Source organism: Pistacia vera, unplaced genomic scaffold (assembly GCF_008641045.1).
Source record: "Pistacia vera cultivar Batoury unplaced genomic scaffold, PisVer_v2 Contig954, whole genome shotgun sequence".
Classification (NCBI taxonomy): domain Eukaryota; kingdom Viridiplantae; phylum Streptophyta; class Magnoliopsida; order Sapindales; family Anacardiaceae; genus Pistacia; species Pistacia vera.
In genome coordinates, this window is record NW_022196839.1 from 210077 (window position 1) to 229993 (window position 19917).

At 34.4% G+C, this 19917-nt stretch overlaps 1 protein-coding gene across 1 annotated transcript; it reads left to right on the plus strand.

Moving 5' to 3' along the window:
* Positions 1 to 1531: 1531 nt before the first annotated feature.
* On the plus strand, positions 1532 to 19841 carry LOC116120981 (protein BLISTER-like). Its single transcript, XM_031406951.1, has 13 exons — positions 1532 to 2007; positions 2749 to 3370; positions 3513 to 4126; positions 5959 to 6078; positions 6632 to 6697; positions 9159 to 9269; positions 9437 to 9513; positions 11019 to 11086; positions 11175 to 11288; positions 12799 to 12977; positions 13140 to 13208; positions 19353 to 19508; positions 19761 to 19841. The coding sequence occupies exons 1-13, from the start codon at positions 1942 to 1944 to the stop codon at positions 19839 to 19841; spliced, it is 2343 nt and encodes a 780-aa protein (XP_031262811.1). The 5' UTR covers positions 1532 to 1941.
* Positions 19842 to 19917: the final 76 nt, after the last annotated feature.

Sequence of the window (19917 nt, forward strand, 5' to 3'; positions counted from 1 at the left end):
TGAAATTGTTTGCCAAACACAGTTTTTACAATTGCTTAAGAAACAAGTAATTTATTATGGGAGAAGTTAAGCAACCCCAAACCCACCCTAAACCTAATAATAGGAAAACTAAAACTACACACAATCTATATATATATAAACTCAGGTAAATATAAATTTTAGACACTACTAATTTCTCCAAAAATAACATATTGATAAACTTTGAAAATAATTGTCAAAGATTCTAGTTCTATCTTTCCGGTTGCTTTGTAAGATATGAGACCTTAGAGTTTTAGGGTAATAATTGTAGAGGATAGAACCTTTTTTTTTTTCTTCATGTAATTACGCTAAGTTCTAATTTGAGATTGTTTTAGCTTTCATTTTAATTACTTATTACTGCACAAATATACTCTTTTATTCATTTTTTGTCACATTACTTTATACAGAAATATTTATAAGATTTATCTGTAATTGCAATATTTCTCATATTTCTCATCACCGTAAAATCTACCCAATAATGTTGTTGAATACAACATCAATGATGCTGTGCTAGCTAATTTATCAAATTTTCTAGTTTTTTTTTAAATTAAATAATTATTATGAAAATTAAATTTAGAATTAAGGTTAATTATTAGAGTATTATTATAAAAAAAAAAAAATTAGAATTTGATAATGTTAAATACAAAATAATGATATAAAAAATGAATGGAACAGTAAATATAAAAAATCAAACTTATCATATTAACTTTTCTATTTAATTTCTACCACATCGCTTTATATAAAAATCTTTATAAGATTTTTTTGTACGTGTAGTATTATTTTTTATACTTATATTGAAACTTTTGACTTTTAAAGTCAGCCTAACCTACTCTTGAACACTAGAAAATGATTTTTTTATATTTACTTTTCAAATAAATTTATAAACTTCTTTTTTTGTTATTAACTTAAGAATTAATCTACAAATAAATTAAAAAGAATGATTGAGACACAACAACCTATATAATAAATTTATATTACTTTTACAATTACGTGTCTCATATTTTAAATTCTTTTACACCGTTAATGTAATGTACATTAGATTGAATTCGACTCAAAAAGAAAAGTTGGTGAGATGTTCATACTATAATAAGAAAAAAAAAAAAAATCAAATTAATGAAACTTACCTTAAATATTTACAATTATTGTATTCACATCTTTACTGATTAGTGATTACACAATCAGTTTTAAGGAAATATACAACAGTCACCTTTTTTTGGCGATAGTAACATTTTCTGTTTATTTTTTATTTTTTATTTTTTTTGGCGATAGTAATTTAATTTAAAAATTCTAATTAATTAACGTTAAAGTTTATTTATTTATTTATTATAACTTTGTATAATTAAATGCATGAAATAGAGTGTTGATGATCCAATTGAGAAAAGGAAAGATGTTGGGTTGCTTTTGGATTCAGCAAACGTGGGCTTCTGTTGTGTTCCCACATGCGTCAAATTGTAACACCAACAGCAACAGGCAACAATTCCTACCACCAATTTATATCAAACCAAAAAAAATAAAATTAAACCAACTAATAAATACGTAAAAATTGAAATTTCAAATTGGGGGAGAAACAAAAGGGACGGACAAGAACGGAGATCTGACACAACAACAGCAATTACAAATCCAAATAAATAGTTATATATTTTTTAAATATTTATTTATTCTCACGCACAAAATCTCTCTTTTCTCTCCCCGATTAGATCGGGGGCCCTTACCACCTTTGTCTAAATTTTTTTTTTCTCCCCGAGCCGTTTTTTTTTTCTCCCCGAGCCGTTTTTTTTTTCTTCCATTTCTTTTAATTTCAAATCTCATCTTGATCTGAATTCTGTTGTAATTTCTAGGGTTTTATTTCATTATATTTTTTAAAATTTTGTTCGATTCCTTCTTATGATATTTTTGAGCCGTTAAATCGTTCTTTCGGATCAAATGGCGTCGGCTCAGGTGTTGCCGACATCGCGTAAACAAGAGCATTTGGAAGCCGGAAAGCGGAAGGTACGTTTTATTTTTTATTTTGTTTTTGTTGTTTTGAAGTTGTGATGATGTTAAACGAGGAGGCTATTGATTTTGTTAGTTGTTGTACCATCACTTTTGCACGAAATATGGAAATCTACTAGATTTTGGCTTCACATTGTCTTGAATCGTGCGTTTTTGGGATTATCATGTAGTATGTGGTATTGGTGCAGCTTTGATTCTTTATGCTGCATATGATAAAATCATCGTAATTAGGTTTTGTATTGTTTCGTCGAGCATTATTAGCCTTATAATTAAGATAGTTTTGTAAGATTTAATATGGTTTATGGAATTTTATTGTTATTGGTATAATTTTGAGTAATTGTTACTGTTGTGATCATACTATCGTGTATCCAATCAAAAGGTTTTTTAGTCAGACTAGGCTTTGATTGCTAGATACTGTTATGAGAAACAATCACTGGAAAAGCTAAAGGTGCAAAGTAATTATAAACGAACTTCGTCTGATACTCCAATGTCTTACCAATTAAGTATGTAGTAGTAGGTTCATTTTTCGTCATTTTGGTGCTGATTATTCTCTATATGAGCTTTTCCTAGTTCTCTAGTCAAAGAGAATTTTCATTTCCTTTCAGAAGCTTATGTTGAAGTACTTTATTACTTATGTTTCTCCATCTTTGCATGCCGTCAAGAGGTGTTTCTTCTATTGCAATTTTCTGTATTTAATTATCTTTTGAAGTTGACATATTCTTTTCTTTCCTCCTGCAGCTAGAGGAGTTCCGTAAGAAAAAGGCAGCGGAACGAGCCAAGAAGACTCTGTCTGTTGGCCAACCTCTTGCTTCTGATATTAGCCTACAAGACGGACATCACTTAGAAGCTGATAGTGTGCGAGTCACAGATTCCAATGGAGCTGGTACATCTGATGGACCTGATAAAGCTATTACTGAACCTACTTCTATAATGAATAACAACGACAAAAAAGCAATTGAAGTAGCCTTGCAAAGTCAACGGGGATCTTTGAATGATACACATGCCCATTTTCCTTTTTCAGCCAATGATTTTAAATCTTCTTCTGGAGATCTAGCACAGATGTATTCAAACAATCAAAAAATTAAGATAGATGCTTCTTCAGATTCTGCAGAATCAATAGGTGTTAATAATAACCAAATTTTTGACCTGCGCTCTCAAGCAAGTCTAGATCATGGTAGCGGTTCTATTAGATCTAGTTTTCTAGGAATGGAAGAAATGCAATTAAAAGAAAATTACAGTCCTTTGAAGATCTCTTCAGCTATCAATCCTGGTTTTTCTCATGATTTTGCCACTAACATGATCCCTCAGAATAATGTCACCACACTTGGTAATGGCCGCACATTCCACTCTTCTTTTGAAGGTATGTTGTAATTTTTGAACATGTCTTTAGTGATTAAAACTAGCAAATTTCACATGTTTCTTTTTAATTCTGTAAAACATTCTTTAGTACTTTCTTTGGGGAAGCAACTGACTTCTTTTGCATACATTTGGGTTAATGGTAGACTCTACTCAACCTTCCAACAGCCTGAGAGGGTCTGCCCTTGAAGTTGGTAAAAAGTTGCATGGCGGTTCACAGTTAAATAATCCTTCGATCTTTGATATGGAAGAAGGAAAGCTCAGTACCTCTACCAGTGGTTTGCCTATTGGGCACGGTGTGCCATTTAGAACATCTGAATCTTCAAGTTTCAGTTCTGATATCAGAAGTTTCTCCAATCATGTACCCATGTATTCAGGCGCAAATGAATTTACTTCTACAAGATCTCGTCCATCTTTCCTTGATTCTCTTAATGTTTCAAGATTTTCATCAGGGGCACCTTTTCAACGATCTGAACCAGAAAAGCAGTCATTTATGTCTAATAGTTCACCATTAAACAACTCAGATGTTCTGGGATCATCTGTTGTCCAGAAGCTCTCAATGGAGACTGAAACTATTGGACCTTTTTCAAAATCAATTGTCCCTAATGTGTCAGGTGAATTTGATTATCTAAGCAATTCTTCAGTTTCTGCTAGTAATGGAGCAGACATGTTGAGGCTGCATAATAATGAAAGCAACATGGCAATGAGAGATGTATTCTATTCATCCAAACAGAATGAAGATTTTGCTGCACTGGAGCAGGTACCCACACCTGGTGCATGTAGTGCTTTCACTGGTTTGTTGTTGTTCTTTATTCTTATATTATCTTATTTAGCCTCTGAAAGAAAAATTCAAATTTCTATTGTTATTTATGCTTCCTGGAGTGACATGTTTTCAAGTAGCTTGAATGTTTGTAATATCCTATAAAATATCCTGTGCATTAAATGTGTGGAACATTGAACTTATCCAAAAAAAAAAAAAAAAAAAAAAAAAAAAGTGTGGGAACATTGAAGAGGGCTCCGTTTGGTTCACTTTTTTAACACGTTTTAGAAAAGTTTTTGGAAAAAAGTTAAAAAAAGTTGAATTGGGCAGGTATTACGATGTAGGATTTGAAAATAAATAAAAATACCCCCTATATTTGTTTATTTACTAAACACCCCCCTATGTTTGTTTATTTACTAAACACCCCTATAATAAAACATTAAAAGTTAACAAAAACACCCCCAACCCACCCATTAAATATGGACAGCCGGCCACCACCGTCGGAGGGTGACCAGAGTTGTCGTATCGGCGCATGACCGGCTGGATCTTGCCGGTCGTGCGCCGATATGGCCTTTTCCGGCCAGATCCACGGTGGATTTGATCGGCAAAGGCCAAATCTACGGCTAGATCTGGCCATTGACGGCCAGATCTAGCCGTATTTGCTCGTCAACGATGGCCAAAGATACGGCCGTCGTTGATGGTCAACGACGACCATGTGTTGGCCGTCATTGACGACTGACTACGGCCAAAGATCTGGCCGGAAAAGGCTAGATCGGCGCACTACCAGCCAGATTCAGCCGGTATTGCGCCATTATACCAAATTCCGGCTATTTTCCGGCGGGGGTGGCCGGAATCTGGTAAATATAGGTTGTTGGGGTTTTTTCGCAATTTCTAAAAAAATATTTAGGGACATTTAATTAAATTAACAAATTTAAGGGGTTTAAAAAAAGTTGAATAATATTGTAAGTTTTTGCAATTTTACTGTTTAACTTTATTGGGAATACTAATAGTAGTATTCCCAAATGTGAACCAAACTAAGCCTATATATTTTTTGAATTTTGTCAGTTAATAGATTTATAGAAAATGTCTGGCTTGCATAAGGTGGCACTTTGTCTATGTTTTTTACAAAAAAAAAAAGAATGTGTTATTTTTCGTAAAGGGAAAATAGTTGGGTGTTACTCTATTAATGTGTGTTTGACAACCTTTGTTTTGTACCAGTTAATGTTTTTGGTGTTAACCACGGAACCATGAAAATTAATTCTTCTACTGTTATTTTGAAATTCAACAGTTTTTTAAATTGGAAGTATATAGCAATTCATACTTGTCAGTATTCATGGACTTGAAGAAATTAGTTTCTTTAAAAAGACGGCAAAAATAGAAGGTAATCTTTGTCAGCTGGTTAATGTGCTTCCTTAAGCCTAATAGTCTCAAAGTCTGCCTTCCTGCTTTAGATACATTGATGATCAAAGAGTGGTTACTTATATTTCCTCCTTGATTTTCATTTATTTATGCGTGGTGGAACAGTTTTCCTATTGTATCTGTCAGGAATCCTTTGTTTAGTGAAAAATTTTGCTAACTCCCATGAGGCTTAAATACAGGCAGCTTGTTGTGGATTATTTCTTTGTTGAATTTTGACAAATTTGCAGGAGAGGTTTGATATGAATTTAAATATTTAAGGGAGGTTTTTGATGAATTCTGAAACAACTCTTGTATTTTAGGCAAAGGGTAGCATCGGTCCTTGGACTTTTCCTTTATTGGCACACAAATGCTTTGATAAATTTGTTCCATGAGTTTGTTGTCTCAGAAATATTTATTATCTTTCTTGCCTGCAGCATATAGAAGATTTGACACAAGAAAAGTTTTCATTGCAACGATCTCTTGAGGCTTCACGAGCTTTAGCAGAATCCTTGGCTGCTGAAAATTCATCGCTGACTGATACTTATAATCAACAGGTTGGCTTTTAAACTATGATACTAATGGCTATGTTGTTCACAGTTTGTCTTCCAGTGTGTTTTTAAGGCGGTGCGATTACTGTGGGTTATTTTATTATGCATTTCTATAATACTTTGCCAGTTTCGTTCATGTTGCTGGAAAATGATTCCAGACCATTTAGACTCAACTGGACTTATAGCAGTTTTTAATGTTACTCTTAATACTAATGTTATTTGATGGTGTTTGTTTCTTAAATGTTCTTTTACATTATTATGCATAATTAGTATTGGATTATTTAATCGGCAATAGGGTTATAGTGTGTTGTCTCATGAACAGAGGATAAAATAGGTGTCCAAGTTCAAGGGAAGGAGAATTTACTTTTAATTATCAAATTAAAATGTCTATGGATTAAATTTCCTGTTTGTACCCTAGGGTTCACAGCACTGGTGTTTGTTCATTACAGCTTTATGAAATTTCTGATAGCCCGGTGATCTTACTTGATGGTATCTCATCTGTATTCTTAGTCTATTGATATTATCTATTTATTTGATTACTTGCATGTTTTATAACCAGAGAAGCGTTGTCAACCAACTTAAATCAGACATGGAGAAGTTGCAGGAAGAGATCAAGGCCCAACTGGTTAGTATTTATTGTTATTAACTTGATGTCTATGAGGCATGGTTTTTGTGCAGCTTTATCCATAGGCTTAATTTCCCATTATATTATGTACTTATATATTTGTACATTTTCTGTGTGTACTATGTGCCGTATAATTATAATGAATACTGAGTGTGCAAACCAGTCTGTATATTGATTGCTGTGTTACTGGTTACTATATGAATTCCATGGGCTGAAAATTCATTTTATGATGGGATTGCAAATATATTCTAAAAGTATTGATATTTATGTCTTCTAACTTTGCATCTTCATCTTCCCTGTTAAGTTATCATTTTGTCTAAAGCTTAAATTGATAGATAAAGGCCTAACAATATCATTTAAGCTCTAGCATATACAAAAGCACGCAAATTGTATAGAACTCACCCCAATGTTTGACAGCAACATCAGGGATGCCAAAATTTTTTGGGGACCCTGGTACCTGCAGGGAGCTGCCCCAAATATAGTGGGGTTGGGAGGTAATAATCATTAATCAAGAGGGGAAGAAGGGGGACCAGGATTATTTTGTACCTGGTTATAAACAGACAAGGTTGGTATTTCAATCCTCGACCCCCAACCTTGCCCCATTTTTAATATATTAATAAAAAATACACAGTACTTAGTAATAATATTGTTGAATATGATGGATCATATATAATTTAATCATTCCGTGCTAAGATTTATAGTTTCATGTTTTGATATGGTGCAAATAACAATTTTATTTTCCTATATATGAGAATTATATTAGGTGACTACCGAAAATTATAAATTTTCATTGAAATCATAAAAAATTATGCTGAAATATAATTGGCTGTGGGGATGGGATTCCTTATTTAATTCTGATGGAAACCCTTCCTATTGAATCAGACTCCACACAACCACACACGGGAACAGTGCACAATATAGAGATAAGACAGAATTTAATGGAACCAAAATGGTATATTTCATATATGAATTCAGAATAACAATGGAATAGCAGTAAACAGAGATGCAATAAAGTGATAGAATATGGATCCTAGCACTTTGAGGAGCTAGGGACGTCCCAACCAATTTCCAGAATTCACTCAATACCCACACTCTCTCACATTCTTTAGTTATATACATTTCATCTCAGCTAGACACGTGTATATTCCTCTAACTATCTCCCTTAACCAATTCCCTTTCACACTCTTTACACCCCTGCCCATAACGTCTTTTACACCCCGCTGCCCTTCAGTTTATTTCCCCCTTTTATACTTATAAACTTTGTGAATAGGAGGTGTATCAATTTCATTCCCATCTCTGTCCCATCCCTGTTTAATTTCATTCCTCCGTGATTTTTCTTTGGTTCAAAGAATTTATTCCAGCAAGTATTTCAGGTAGAACAGTTCTAAACACACATAATGTGTTGGGTCAGTAGGGGATTTGACTGGGCTTTCAGGTAGTTGTTTGTCCGATAGGGGCTAGTTGAAATTTATGAGAAGCTATGATTTATCATCAGGGACATGGTAGTTGTGTTCTGGCACTGACACGAGAGGCCATGCATGTAACTCTGAAAAATTTAAACTTATATGAGTAGTTGTGTATATTTGTGCGTATATAAAGTTTAACATATATACTAATCATTAATGTGAAGTGTCTTGCAAATCACAAGCAAAAGGTCTTTAGTATGTGGGATATCTTTTAAATGGGTACTTACCCTTGCTACATAAGGAACAAAAGATGCTTTCTCCAATGTTTAAAATTTCTGAGATTGACATTCTTTTCTTGAGCTTTGAATTAAATTTTATCAAATTTTTCACTCATGGTGGTGTTGATCATACTAAATGAAAGAAATCAATATGCAGCAATATATTTAGTAATTGGGGCTTGGATCTGGATTAGTAATTATATAGTCATTTAATTAATCTCGTACCAAATTTTTCATTAGATATGGATAGGCTTATGGTTATGTTAATTGGTTCGTCCCTACTTTTCTGGTTAATCATTCAATGAAAATCAAGATCTGGAAATTATATGACTATTTCGTATAGCAGTCCTGCTATTCTATCACTTTGGTGTTTTTGGAGAGTTGAGGATGGATTAATGTGTGTGCAGACTGAAGATTTTTGGTATTATAAACGATAGGAAAGTTAGGTTTTCTTGGACCAATTTTGGTACACTGGTGAAAGTATTAGCTTAAACAATGGTTTGCCTTTCATGATCTCCTATGTGCTGTTTTGAAGCTTTGGAGGAATTGAAGGAATATCATTTTGGCTGGGGCCATGTTTGATATTTTCTACTAAAAAATGATATATGGGTATGTTGCTATGTTATGGATTTTCTACAAAGTGTGTCATATGTGATAGTTGTGGTAGTTCTAATTAGTTCCCTATGCTTTCTGGTGGTGGAATTTCTCAATGTTGTTACTATATTTCATCTCTTTGATTTTTTTTTTCTCTTACCAAATTTTATCTCATCTTTGCAGGTAGAACTTGAGTCTGTCAAAAATGAATATGCAATTGCTCGACTAGAATGTAATGCATCTGAAGAACGTGCCAAGATATTGGCTTCTGAAGTAATTGGTTTGGAAGAAAAGGTCATAAATTTTGTTGATACTTGAAGCTTTACTAACAATAAGATATATATATATATATATTTTTTTTTAATGTTCTTAATTATATCCACAGTTGACCTGTGTGGTCTTTGGCATTGGATATATTTTGTTTTCCCTTAAAATATCAGTTCTTTGTATAATCTTTTCAGGCACTCAGACTTCGGTCGAGTGAGCTAAAGCTGGAGAGGCAATTGGAGAACTCTCAATCTGAAATCTCTTCATACAAGTATGCTTTAATTTTTATGTGATCGAATATGAAGATGTGGTAATGTACAGCTCATGCATCTATGGACTTATTATTGGTCCTACATTGTATTTGTGTTCAGAAGCTGTGCCTTGTGCATGCAGTTTGTTCTGATGCTGTGTCTGGATTTGTTAGTAATTCTAATTATTGTTATACTATGAGTAGCATGAAAATTATAGAATGGTTCTTCAACTTTGATGGTCATAACGCATAAGGAAAATAATACAGCCACCGACAATAGTGCACCGAATGACGTGGCAAAATCCTGACCGTTGATTAATTTTAACTTAATATTAATCAACGGTCAAGATTTTACCACATAATTCGGTGCACTACCGTCGGTGGCTGTAACATTACTCTAATGCATAATTCTGTACTATAACTAATATGTGTATGAATTAGGTTATGATAATTTATTGAGTTAAAGACATTGACCCCTGAGGTATGATGTAATAATAAAAATTCTCCCGAGGTTTCTGAAATAACAAATTGCCCCTGAGGCTTCTGGAATAACAAAAATCCCTATAATGTTAGTGAACAATTAGTGGTATGTTAGAACCTATACCATTATAAAAGTTAACTAATATTTACTGAATAACTCCTGTTGTTTATTTTAACACCTAAAATTTAACAGTAGTGGGATATCTGTTATTTCATAAACCCCATGAGATTTTTGTTATTAAACAAACCTAAGGGGGTTAATGCTATTAACTCTAATTTATTTGAAATTTTGGGAATTTTATCACAGTATTTTGAGTTGGTCCATTATTGGTGTTGGTATTCCATGATAAGGTTTGAGATAGGTAATCTGGATCCTGTCCAGAGCTTCTACATGTTTGCTTTAAATGGCAGCTCATGTTCTTGCACCTGGTATTTGGAGACTTAGACTTTTTCATTTGCCTTAACAATGGAACCTATTGTGATGAAAAAAGTTGATTTTTTCTTTGTTTTTAATATTAATATGTTTTTGGTGTTCTTTTTTATGACTTATCTTATTCTTTCTTAAACTAGTTGCATTTTAAAGAGCTGCTTAAGATGTTGTAAATGAAAAGTAAAGGTTTTAAGTTACCAAGATGCCTAGCATTTTGAGGAGCTGTTTGGTACTGATATGTTTAGAGACCTGCTTTGCTGATTGTGCATTCTTATTGACACTTTCATGCTTCCTGTAACAAATTTAAAAAAAAAAAAAAAAAAAAAAATGAGAGGGAAAACATGAATAACATTACATATAGAAGATATATGTAATTGATAGGTCATTTAAACTTGCCTAGTGGAAATTTTTAGGATTGGTCATCCTGAAGTTCTACACTGGAGTATAACTCTGTTTTTTTCTCCTTGTTTTGCATTAATTATTTGGGGTGCTTTTGTTGTCATCTTTCTTTAATTTGCAATATATCTGATGTCATCCTTGAGAATACTATATTTCCAGAATATAGAGTAAGTTATCTTATAACAACAGGTCATTTTATTTCAATTGAATCTTGCAGAAGGAAAATGTCTAGCCTGGAGAAAGAGCGTCAGGATTTGCAGTCAACTATTGATGCTCTTCAAGAAGGTGAGGATGCTAATATTGAGTCAATATGATACTTAATGTCTACATTGAATTATATGCTTATCTTCTCATTTTAATTTGTATTACACAGAGAAGAAGCTGTTGCAATCTAAGCTTCGGAAAGCTTCTGGTAGTGGGAAATCTATTGATCTTAATAAGAATTCTACCAGTAGGAAAGATATGTCAACTTCCACTGAAGATCTAGGTAATCATTGCTTAGTTTTCTTATTTCTATTCTGTAAATATTGACGTTGGATTTAATCAACAAGTCTGCTTGTATAGGAAAAATCAAGTTAACAAGATCATTTTGGTTGCTAAGGAGTTAGTGCCCTGCATGATATACTTTGCATCCAGTCCTCTAGACTTTAACATTTGATGTGCTAGCTAAATCTTCTTTTCATTTTTGTTGCACCACAAAAGTAGAATGGATTTACTCTAATGAAATTTAGAACCATAACCTCTGTTGCAGATTTAGAAAACTTTAAGTTTGGTTCCATGGAATTGGATTGGGATGTTCAGTTTTAAGTGATTTGACTTCTTAAAAGCTAGGATTAGTTTGACATATAGCAAAGATGTTTGAAGTATGGATCCTCTATTATTGTGTTAATGCATTTAATTCTTTATGTTTGAGACCAGGCTTGTGCATATTCTACAACTGTGGATATTAAAATTTCCCTTGGTGCCCAGGGTAACTTTAATATGATCATCAGACAGAAATGAATTGATTTTATTATCTGTATTTGACAATATAGAATTCCTTTTTTAGTTTACTGGTATTTACTTATGATCACAAATCTGTCAGAATGATTGGCTAGGTTTTCTTCATTCAACAAATAAATGAATTCATTATCATGTGTAGAGGACTCTCAAAGAACAAAAATATATTTTGGAATTACAAAAGTTTTTCTTCTGTGGGGTTTGATTCTCTGTTTTAAGGAAAACAATAATGCCCTTACTATTTGCAGAGGGGTTAGACTATATTTGATGTAATAATAGAAGCTTTAGGTAGTTTAGTAACTGATGAAATATTGGTCAAGAAGCATAGCATAGACATCAGTTAAGTTCACTCATGAGCTGATGGTGCTACTGAATAAGCAAATATCTGGGGTTTGGGAAGAGGCAGGCATCGTAGTAGCCTGCAAATGATTTATGAAAATTTAGGGCCTAATCTAATACATTGAGAGGGCTGAAATTGAAGTTTATTGTGCAGTTATCTGAAGCTGCATTTTTAAACATTGGTTGGACCCTGGCCCACTTTGACCTCCTCTTTCTTCTTCATCCTGAATGATTGTGTTACTTTAAATTCTGAGAATGTTAGGATTGGTATATACGTGTAGTTTAATCTCTCATGACCTTCAATGGGTAGAATGTCTATCTGTGAATTTTAGTCAACATTATAATCCAGGAATGGTCCAATTTTTATTTCTCCAAGTATCTTGTTTCCCCTTCTGATTTGGTGTTTGAGTGTGTGGATATGAGATTGATCTGAGTTATAATGTTTATGAATAGTGAGTGAACATATTTCAGCTCCTTCAAGTTTGGAGATGATGAAATGTAGAAATAAGCAGTTCAATGAGTGAATAGTGGATATTGTTTATGATCTTTTCTTTAAGAGTTGGTTTAATTCTAAGGTGTTTTCTTATTTTATTTTTATTTAATTTTTGGTTATCTGCTGGGTGCTAAACTAATTTCTCTCATTTATGTGAAAAATGCAGATACTACTGTAGACAACTCCAACCGGGAGATGCATGATACTGTTTCTCATGCTGGAACTGATATGTCCAGTTCATTGTTGCTACCTGAAAATGGGCAATTAGAACTTGAAGTTTTAGCTGTGAATATTCCATCTGATCAGATGACAATGATACAGAATATCAATGCACTAACTTCTGAGGTATTGTTTGTTCTAATGCCCGTAAATTATTTTCTTCATTACGATTTAGAGTCTTTTCGCCTGATTTTGTCATTTTGTTATAAAATGTCATTTTTGTGGAAGTTGAAGTAGATCGCTAAAGTATTCTTATTAAAATCACAAATGGACCTTTTCTGGTTTCAGTTAGCGTTAGAGAAGGAAGAGTTGATGCACGCTTTATCATCTGAGTTATCTCAAAGTTCTAAGTTGAAGGTACTTTTAACCTGTACCAAAATATTTATTATACAGTTAGCACTTGTGTTTCAAGTCGTTAATAACTTTCTTTTAGGCTCCTCAAAGAAGAATTTAATTTGAATATTTTGATTGTGGTCACAGTTTATTTATTTTTTAACCTGTTAAAAACTTGAAGCCTCTGTCATATCATGAAGTAGCATAAATGTCCTATAATAATTTTCTTTCCAGGTTAGACTACTACACGAGGAATATGTTTTTAAATCAATATAAGATTTCCTAGTTTTAGTCACTCAAAACTAAAAATTCCAATGGGAATCGGATTATCTTGCAATGATGTGGACATATGATACATATTTTAGCTTGATATTGACATTTTTGGATTAACAATTTCTTAAGTGGCTTGACATGAATAAAAAGTTTGCCTATTATAAGGTGAATAAACACTTGTCTTATCTCCTTGCCCTTTATCTTTTACCACATTATTCTGAAAAACACTTCTTATTTTAAAATTTCAATAAGAAATATGGTTCTTGTGAAAAATCAGAGAGAACTAATATTGTGTTTGTATTTCTTGTATTATGATAAGAAAATAATACATCAATATATAAGAAAACAAAGAACTAATCTAAGAAACAAATAATCTAATTTCCTATTTTACATATTTTGTTCTTAATATATATTGATTACAATCCTAATATCCTAATATAGAATTATACACTTCAACACTCTCCCTCAAGCTGGAGCATAGAAGTCATATGCACCAAACTTGTTACAGATAAAATCAATGCGCGGACCCCTGAGAGATTTAGTGAGGATGTCTGCTAACTGGCCGTTGGAACTGACATTACTATTAGTAATACATCCAGATATAACTTTTTCCCGAATAAAATGACAATCAATTTTTATGTGTTTAGTCCTCTCATGAAATACTGGATTAGAGGCAATATGAAGGGCAACTTGATTATCACAGAGTAACTTCATTTGTGACACTTTTACAAATTTCAACTCTTGGATCAGTTGCTTTAACCAAATGAGCTCACAAGTAGTTAAGGCCATTGCACGATATTTAGCTTATGCGCTTAATCGGGCAACAACAACTTGCTTCTTACTTTTCCAAGACACTAGGTTTCCTCCAATAAGAGCACAAAAACCCGAAGTAGAACACGTCTATCAGATGGAGACCCTGCCCAATTAGCATCAGAATATCCAACAATATGTGAATTACCCCTATTCTCCTATAACAAGCTTTTGCTTGGTGCACCCTTTACATACCTTAAAATCCGAACAACTGCATCCCAATTACTATCATAAGGGGACTGTAGGAACTGACTTACAACACTAATAGAAAAGGAAATATCAGGTCATGTGATAGTGAGATAATTAAGTTTACCAACCAGTCTTCGGTATCTTCCAGGATCAGTCAGCGGCTCCCCCTGTCCAAGTGAGAGTTTTAAATTAGGATCCATAGGAGAGTCTATTGGTCTGCAATCTAACATTCTTGTTTCTTCAAGAATATTTAGTGCTTACTTTCTCTGAGAGATAACAATACCAGATTTGGATTGAGCAACTTCTATACCAAGGAAGTATTTAAGAAGTCCTAAATCTTTGGTCTGAAAGTGTCTGAATAAATATTTCTTCAATTGTTCAATACCATCTTGATCACTCCCTGTAATGATAATATCATTAACGTAGACAAGTAGATAGATACATTGCCTTGGTGTTGTATGTCTATAAAAGACAAAATAATCAGACTCGCACTGAATCATACCAAACTCTTGGATAACAGTATGGAATTGTCCAAATCAGGCACGAGGAGATTGTTTCAAACCATACAGAGAACGACGAAGTTTGCATACCAAGATAAACTCCTCCTGAGCAACAAACCCAGGAGGTTGCTCTATATAAATATCTTCCTGAATTTCACCATGAAGAAAGACATTCTTAATATCCAATCGATTTAAAGGCCAATGTTGAATAGCAGCCATTGCTAAGAATATGTAGACAAAAGACATCTTAGCAATCAGGGAAAAAGTATCAAAATAATTTGTCCCGTGTATCTGAGTGTAGCCCTTGGCAACTAATTGGGCTTTTAAGCGATCAACTTGACCAGTAGGACTAACTTTGACTGTATAAATCCAACGACACCCAACAGTCGAATGTCTTGGAGGTAATGGAACTAACTCCCATGTGTGATTATGATGCGAAGCAGTCATCTCATCAATCATTGCCTAGCGCCATTCAGGATCAGAGAGTGCCTCATGAACATTTGAAGGGACAAAAACAGAAGAAAGTGTGGACACAAATGCATAATATGATGAAGATAAACGATGATAACTTAAAAAAATTATAGATCGAATGAGGGTTGCAAGTAAACCGCATACCTTTACGAATGATAATGGGAAACTGATCATCAGGAGAGAAGACCGTGGCATTGGAGGAATCAGGAGCAGGATTGCCATCAACAGGAGCCTCAGGGACATTAGCCAGATCAGAAGTAGTACCTGTAAATGGAACAAGACTATGGTTTGTAATGGGAGACTCAGTGGTAGAAGACTGTGGGGCTATGACAGACTCAGGAAGGTTGGTAATGGACGATATGGGAAGGATCGTGGTTATTGACTCACAATCTAAGGTAGAAGAAGAAAAGAATGGAGATGACTCAAAAAATGTAACATCAGCAGAGAGAAAATAGCGATGTGTTGATGAAGAATAACACTTATATCCTTTTTGAAGACGTGAATACCTTAAGAAAATACACTTAGTAGATTTAGCTGCCAGTTTGTCCTAACTAGGAGGGAAAACATGGACAAAGCATGTGCACCTAAAGACATGAGGGATAGAATACAATGATTGATCAAGAAATAAAATGGAATGAGGTACCTCGTCATTGAGGACAGAAGAGGGCATCCAATTTATTAAGAAATAGGCAGTCAAAACAGCGTCCGCCCAAAAACGAAAAGGGACTTTATTATGTAAAAGCAAGGTACAGGCAGTTTCAATGAGATGTCTGTTTGTACACTCAGCAACCCTATTTTGTTTTGGGGTATAAGCACAAGAGGACTGATGAATGATTCCCTGAGAAGACATGAATTTAGTAAAGGGATCAAAGAAATAATCGCGAGCATTATCACTGCGTAATACTCGAATAACATAATCAAATTGAGTCTTAATTTCTGCACAAAAAGATTCAAAGATGGAAAATAACTCGGAACGAGTTTTCATTAGGAATAACCAAGTACAGCATGAGTAATCATCAATAAAGGTAACAAAGTACTGAAAACCTAAAACAGATGACACACGACAAGGTCTCCACACATCTGAATGAACTAACTCAAAAGGGGACACAGCCTGTTTATTGACACGCGTTGGAAAGGTGCTACGAGAATGTTTTCCAAGCTAACATAACTCACAATTTAAAGACGATAAATTAGATAGACCAGGATGCATCTTTTTAAGCTTTACTAAACTGGGATGAGCCAAACGATTATGAAGGAGTGTTGGAGATTCAGTGACAATGCATGTTATAGATGGTAGATGAAGATGATAAAGGCCCTATGACTCATGTCCTGTGCCTCGATCCTGTAAAACAACAGAGTCAGTATCAAAAGATATAGAACAATTTAAAGAACGGGTAGGTTTACTGACAGAGACAAGATTTAATGGACAATTGGGAATATAGAGAACATAGTCTAATTCTAAGGATGGAAGTGGTTTGGCACGACCTACAGCTTTAACAACAGCTTTAACAACAGCTTTGGAGCCATTGGCTAAAGTAACGGATGGTAAAGATGCAACATTAGTTAAATGAGAAAGTAAGTGAGGGTTACCAGAAAAGTGATCAGAGGCACCCGAGTCAAGAACCCAAGGTCCAAGAGAAGAAGACTGAGTAAGGCTTGCGACTGAATTACCCAATTGAGCGATAGAGGCAATAGATGAAAAAGACTGCTTATTTGCCTGAAACTGGTAGAATTCTTCATAATCAGCCCCAGTGAGTTAATGATGGTTGAGTGTGTCCTTCAGAAGAGTCAGAACTAAGATCAGCTTGAGCAACATTAGCGGTCCGAGTAGGGCGACCATGTAATTTGTAACATTTTTCCCTGGTATGCCCCCAATGATGACAGTAACTACACTTGGGTCGTTCGCTTCGACCACAATCTCCCTGTTCTCCTTTATAAGTAGTTTGAGACTAAGAAATCAGAGCAGAAGAGTCAACAGCGGTAGAACTGGGGACAATACTTGGGGATGAAACCTGAAGTAACCTAGCAAATACTTCATCAAGAGATCGCACAATAGCGCTAGCTAAAATCTAATCTCATACAAGAGTGAGATCAGGACTAATAGCAGCAAGGGTTAGAACCATGAAGAATTTATCTCATTGTGCTAGATCTTCTGTAGCAGATTTACCAATGGGTAGGAGAAGATTGTACTCTGCCTTGAGGGAGGCCATCTTACCAAGAAAATCTGACATACTCATATCTTGTTGTTTTAGATGAATGAGATTGGACACAACGGAATACAAGCATTGAATATCATTGGTATATAGTAGTTTAGCCTGACTTCATATCTCACAACATGTGCGGTATGTTTTGTAAATGGAATGCAGATTAGTCAATGGACGGCCATAATAGATTACACAATAAAGCTAAGTTTTTTATCTAGGAAGACTTATCTGATGTGATGTCGGTAGCCTTTGTGGTCAAGTGATCCTCCAGACCTTGACCCGTACACCATAACTCGACAGAGGCAGCCCAAGAAGAAGAATTCGCACTCCCAATCAACTTATCAGTGGTGATTAGTGGGAGAGACAAGAAAGAAAAACTACCAAAAGTGGAGTTTGAGTTGTAAGTAACCATGATAACTAGCAAATCTGACCAGAAACTAGAACCAGAGGTAACACGGAGCAAACAAACAGTTTGGAGAAGAAGATCCAGCGAGGATAGCGACGGAATTTGGTGAAGCTGTCAGAGTTTGACAGCGAAGGCAATAGAACCTTAGTGGGTTTTGCTCGCCATCGTCTTCTGAGCAAGCTGGTGTTGGCGGTGAGAACTGACGCTCGCCAAAAAAGATCAGAGTTGGATCTGTAGGAAAGAAACACTGTGTGTGGAGGCACGTGCGGCGGCCGATGACGTCGATCTTTGTGAGGCTCTGCCGGCGAGATAGAGACGATGAGACGTGTATGGTTAGATGGAGGTTCTGACCACCAGAGAGAGACGCTTAATCGTCGCCGGAAAAAAAAAAATTTTTAATTTTTGACAACGTAGCTCTGATACCATGTGAAAAATCAAAGAGAACTAATAGTGTGTTTGTATTTCTTGTATTATGATCAGAAAATAATACATCAATATATAGGAAAATAAAAAACTAATCTGGGAAACAAATAATATAATCTAGGAAATGAATAATCTAACTTCTTATTTTACAGATTTTGTTCTTAATATATATTGATTACAATCCTAGTATCCTAATATAAAATTATACACTTCAACAGTTCTAATTTTACAATTTCAACTAAAAGTATCAAAGCCTTTGATCTTGTTTGCTTTGGGTTGATTGATTGATTTTTTAAGGCATTCAATCTTGTTAAGGGCCTTGTTCAGAATAAAACACTATGTTTTAATGTCTTCCCACGCCTCCTTGGCTATGTTATGATTTGCTTCCCTCTTATCTTTTGTTGCTTCACTTTCCAGATTTGCTTCCTCATTGAGTTTATAGTGGCCATGATTATCCTGCTAATCCTTTTCTCAGTTTGTCATAAATTGTTTTAGCTTGTCCTTTTATGTGCAGGTTGTCCATTCTTTTCTTCTTTTCTTTCGTTACTCGAATACAAAATTATACTCCTTTCGTTTTCCTGGATTTGTTGGACTCAAATTGGCCATGTGCTCAAAGGAAAAGAAAAGTTGCTTTAAGGCAAGGGAATATCTAGGGTGCAACTTGTGGATTGACTGTTAGAATCAGTTTTTATTTGATCATGTTCAGCTTGATTTGGATTGAGCCATTTGGATGTATATTTTCTTCCAAGATTTTGAGCTAATTATTTTCCAATCTTTAATTTTCACAAAAGAATTACACTTTTGTTTACTTCTTGCCAATGACTAATTCTCTCATATTTTGTACTGTATCTTGCTTGTGATTCTTTTCCTCATTTGTTTTTAATATTTGAAGGATTTGAACAAGGAGTTGTCCCGAAAACTGGAAGCTCAAACTCAAAGACTAGAGCTTCTGACTGCTCAAAGTATGGCTAGTGGGAATACTTCAATCAGACAGCTTGAGCCTCACACTGTGCATGACAATACTCCATATGCAGATGAGGGAGATGAGGTACTTTCTTTTTTTCATCAGATATACATTGAAAGTCGATATTCCATTTATCAATGACTTTAAATATTGCCCCCAAGATTTTACAATTTTTTTGCCACAGCATGTAGTAACCCATGAATGTTTATCTAGAAATGCAAATATCTCTTTTCTGGTTGATATTGGGCCCGAAACAAATTTGCATTAGAGATTTATTTCATTTTCAACATACTGATTTTCTCATTAAAACACTCTTGTTTCTATTTTTCCCATCAGGTTGTAGAAAGGGTCTTGGGATGGATTATGAAGCTCTTCCCTGGTGGACCATCAAGACGAAGAACCAGCAAGCTTCTTTGATACATATGAGGATAGTTTGTCAATTCTGCCTCTATTTCTCGTTACCCTACCATGTTTTGGCGATACAATGGAGGTC

Coding starts and splice junctions, on each gene's coding strand:
- LOC116120981 (XM_031406951.1), top strand. CDS start 1,942: ATGGCGTCGGCTCAGGTGTTGCCGACATCGCGTAAACAAGAGCATTTG. Junction 2,008..2,748: donor TGGAAGCCGGAAAGCGGAAG/GTACGTTTTATT, acceptor TTCCTCCTGCAG/CTAGAGGAGTTCCGTAAGAA. Junction 13,209..19,352: donor CTCAAAGTTCTAAGTTGAAG/GTACTTTTAACC, acceptor TAATATTTGAAG/GATTTGAACAAGGAGTTGTC.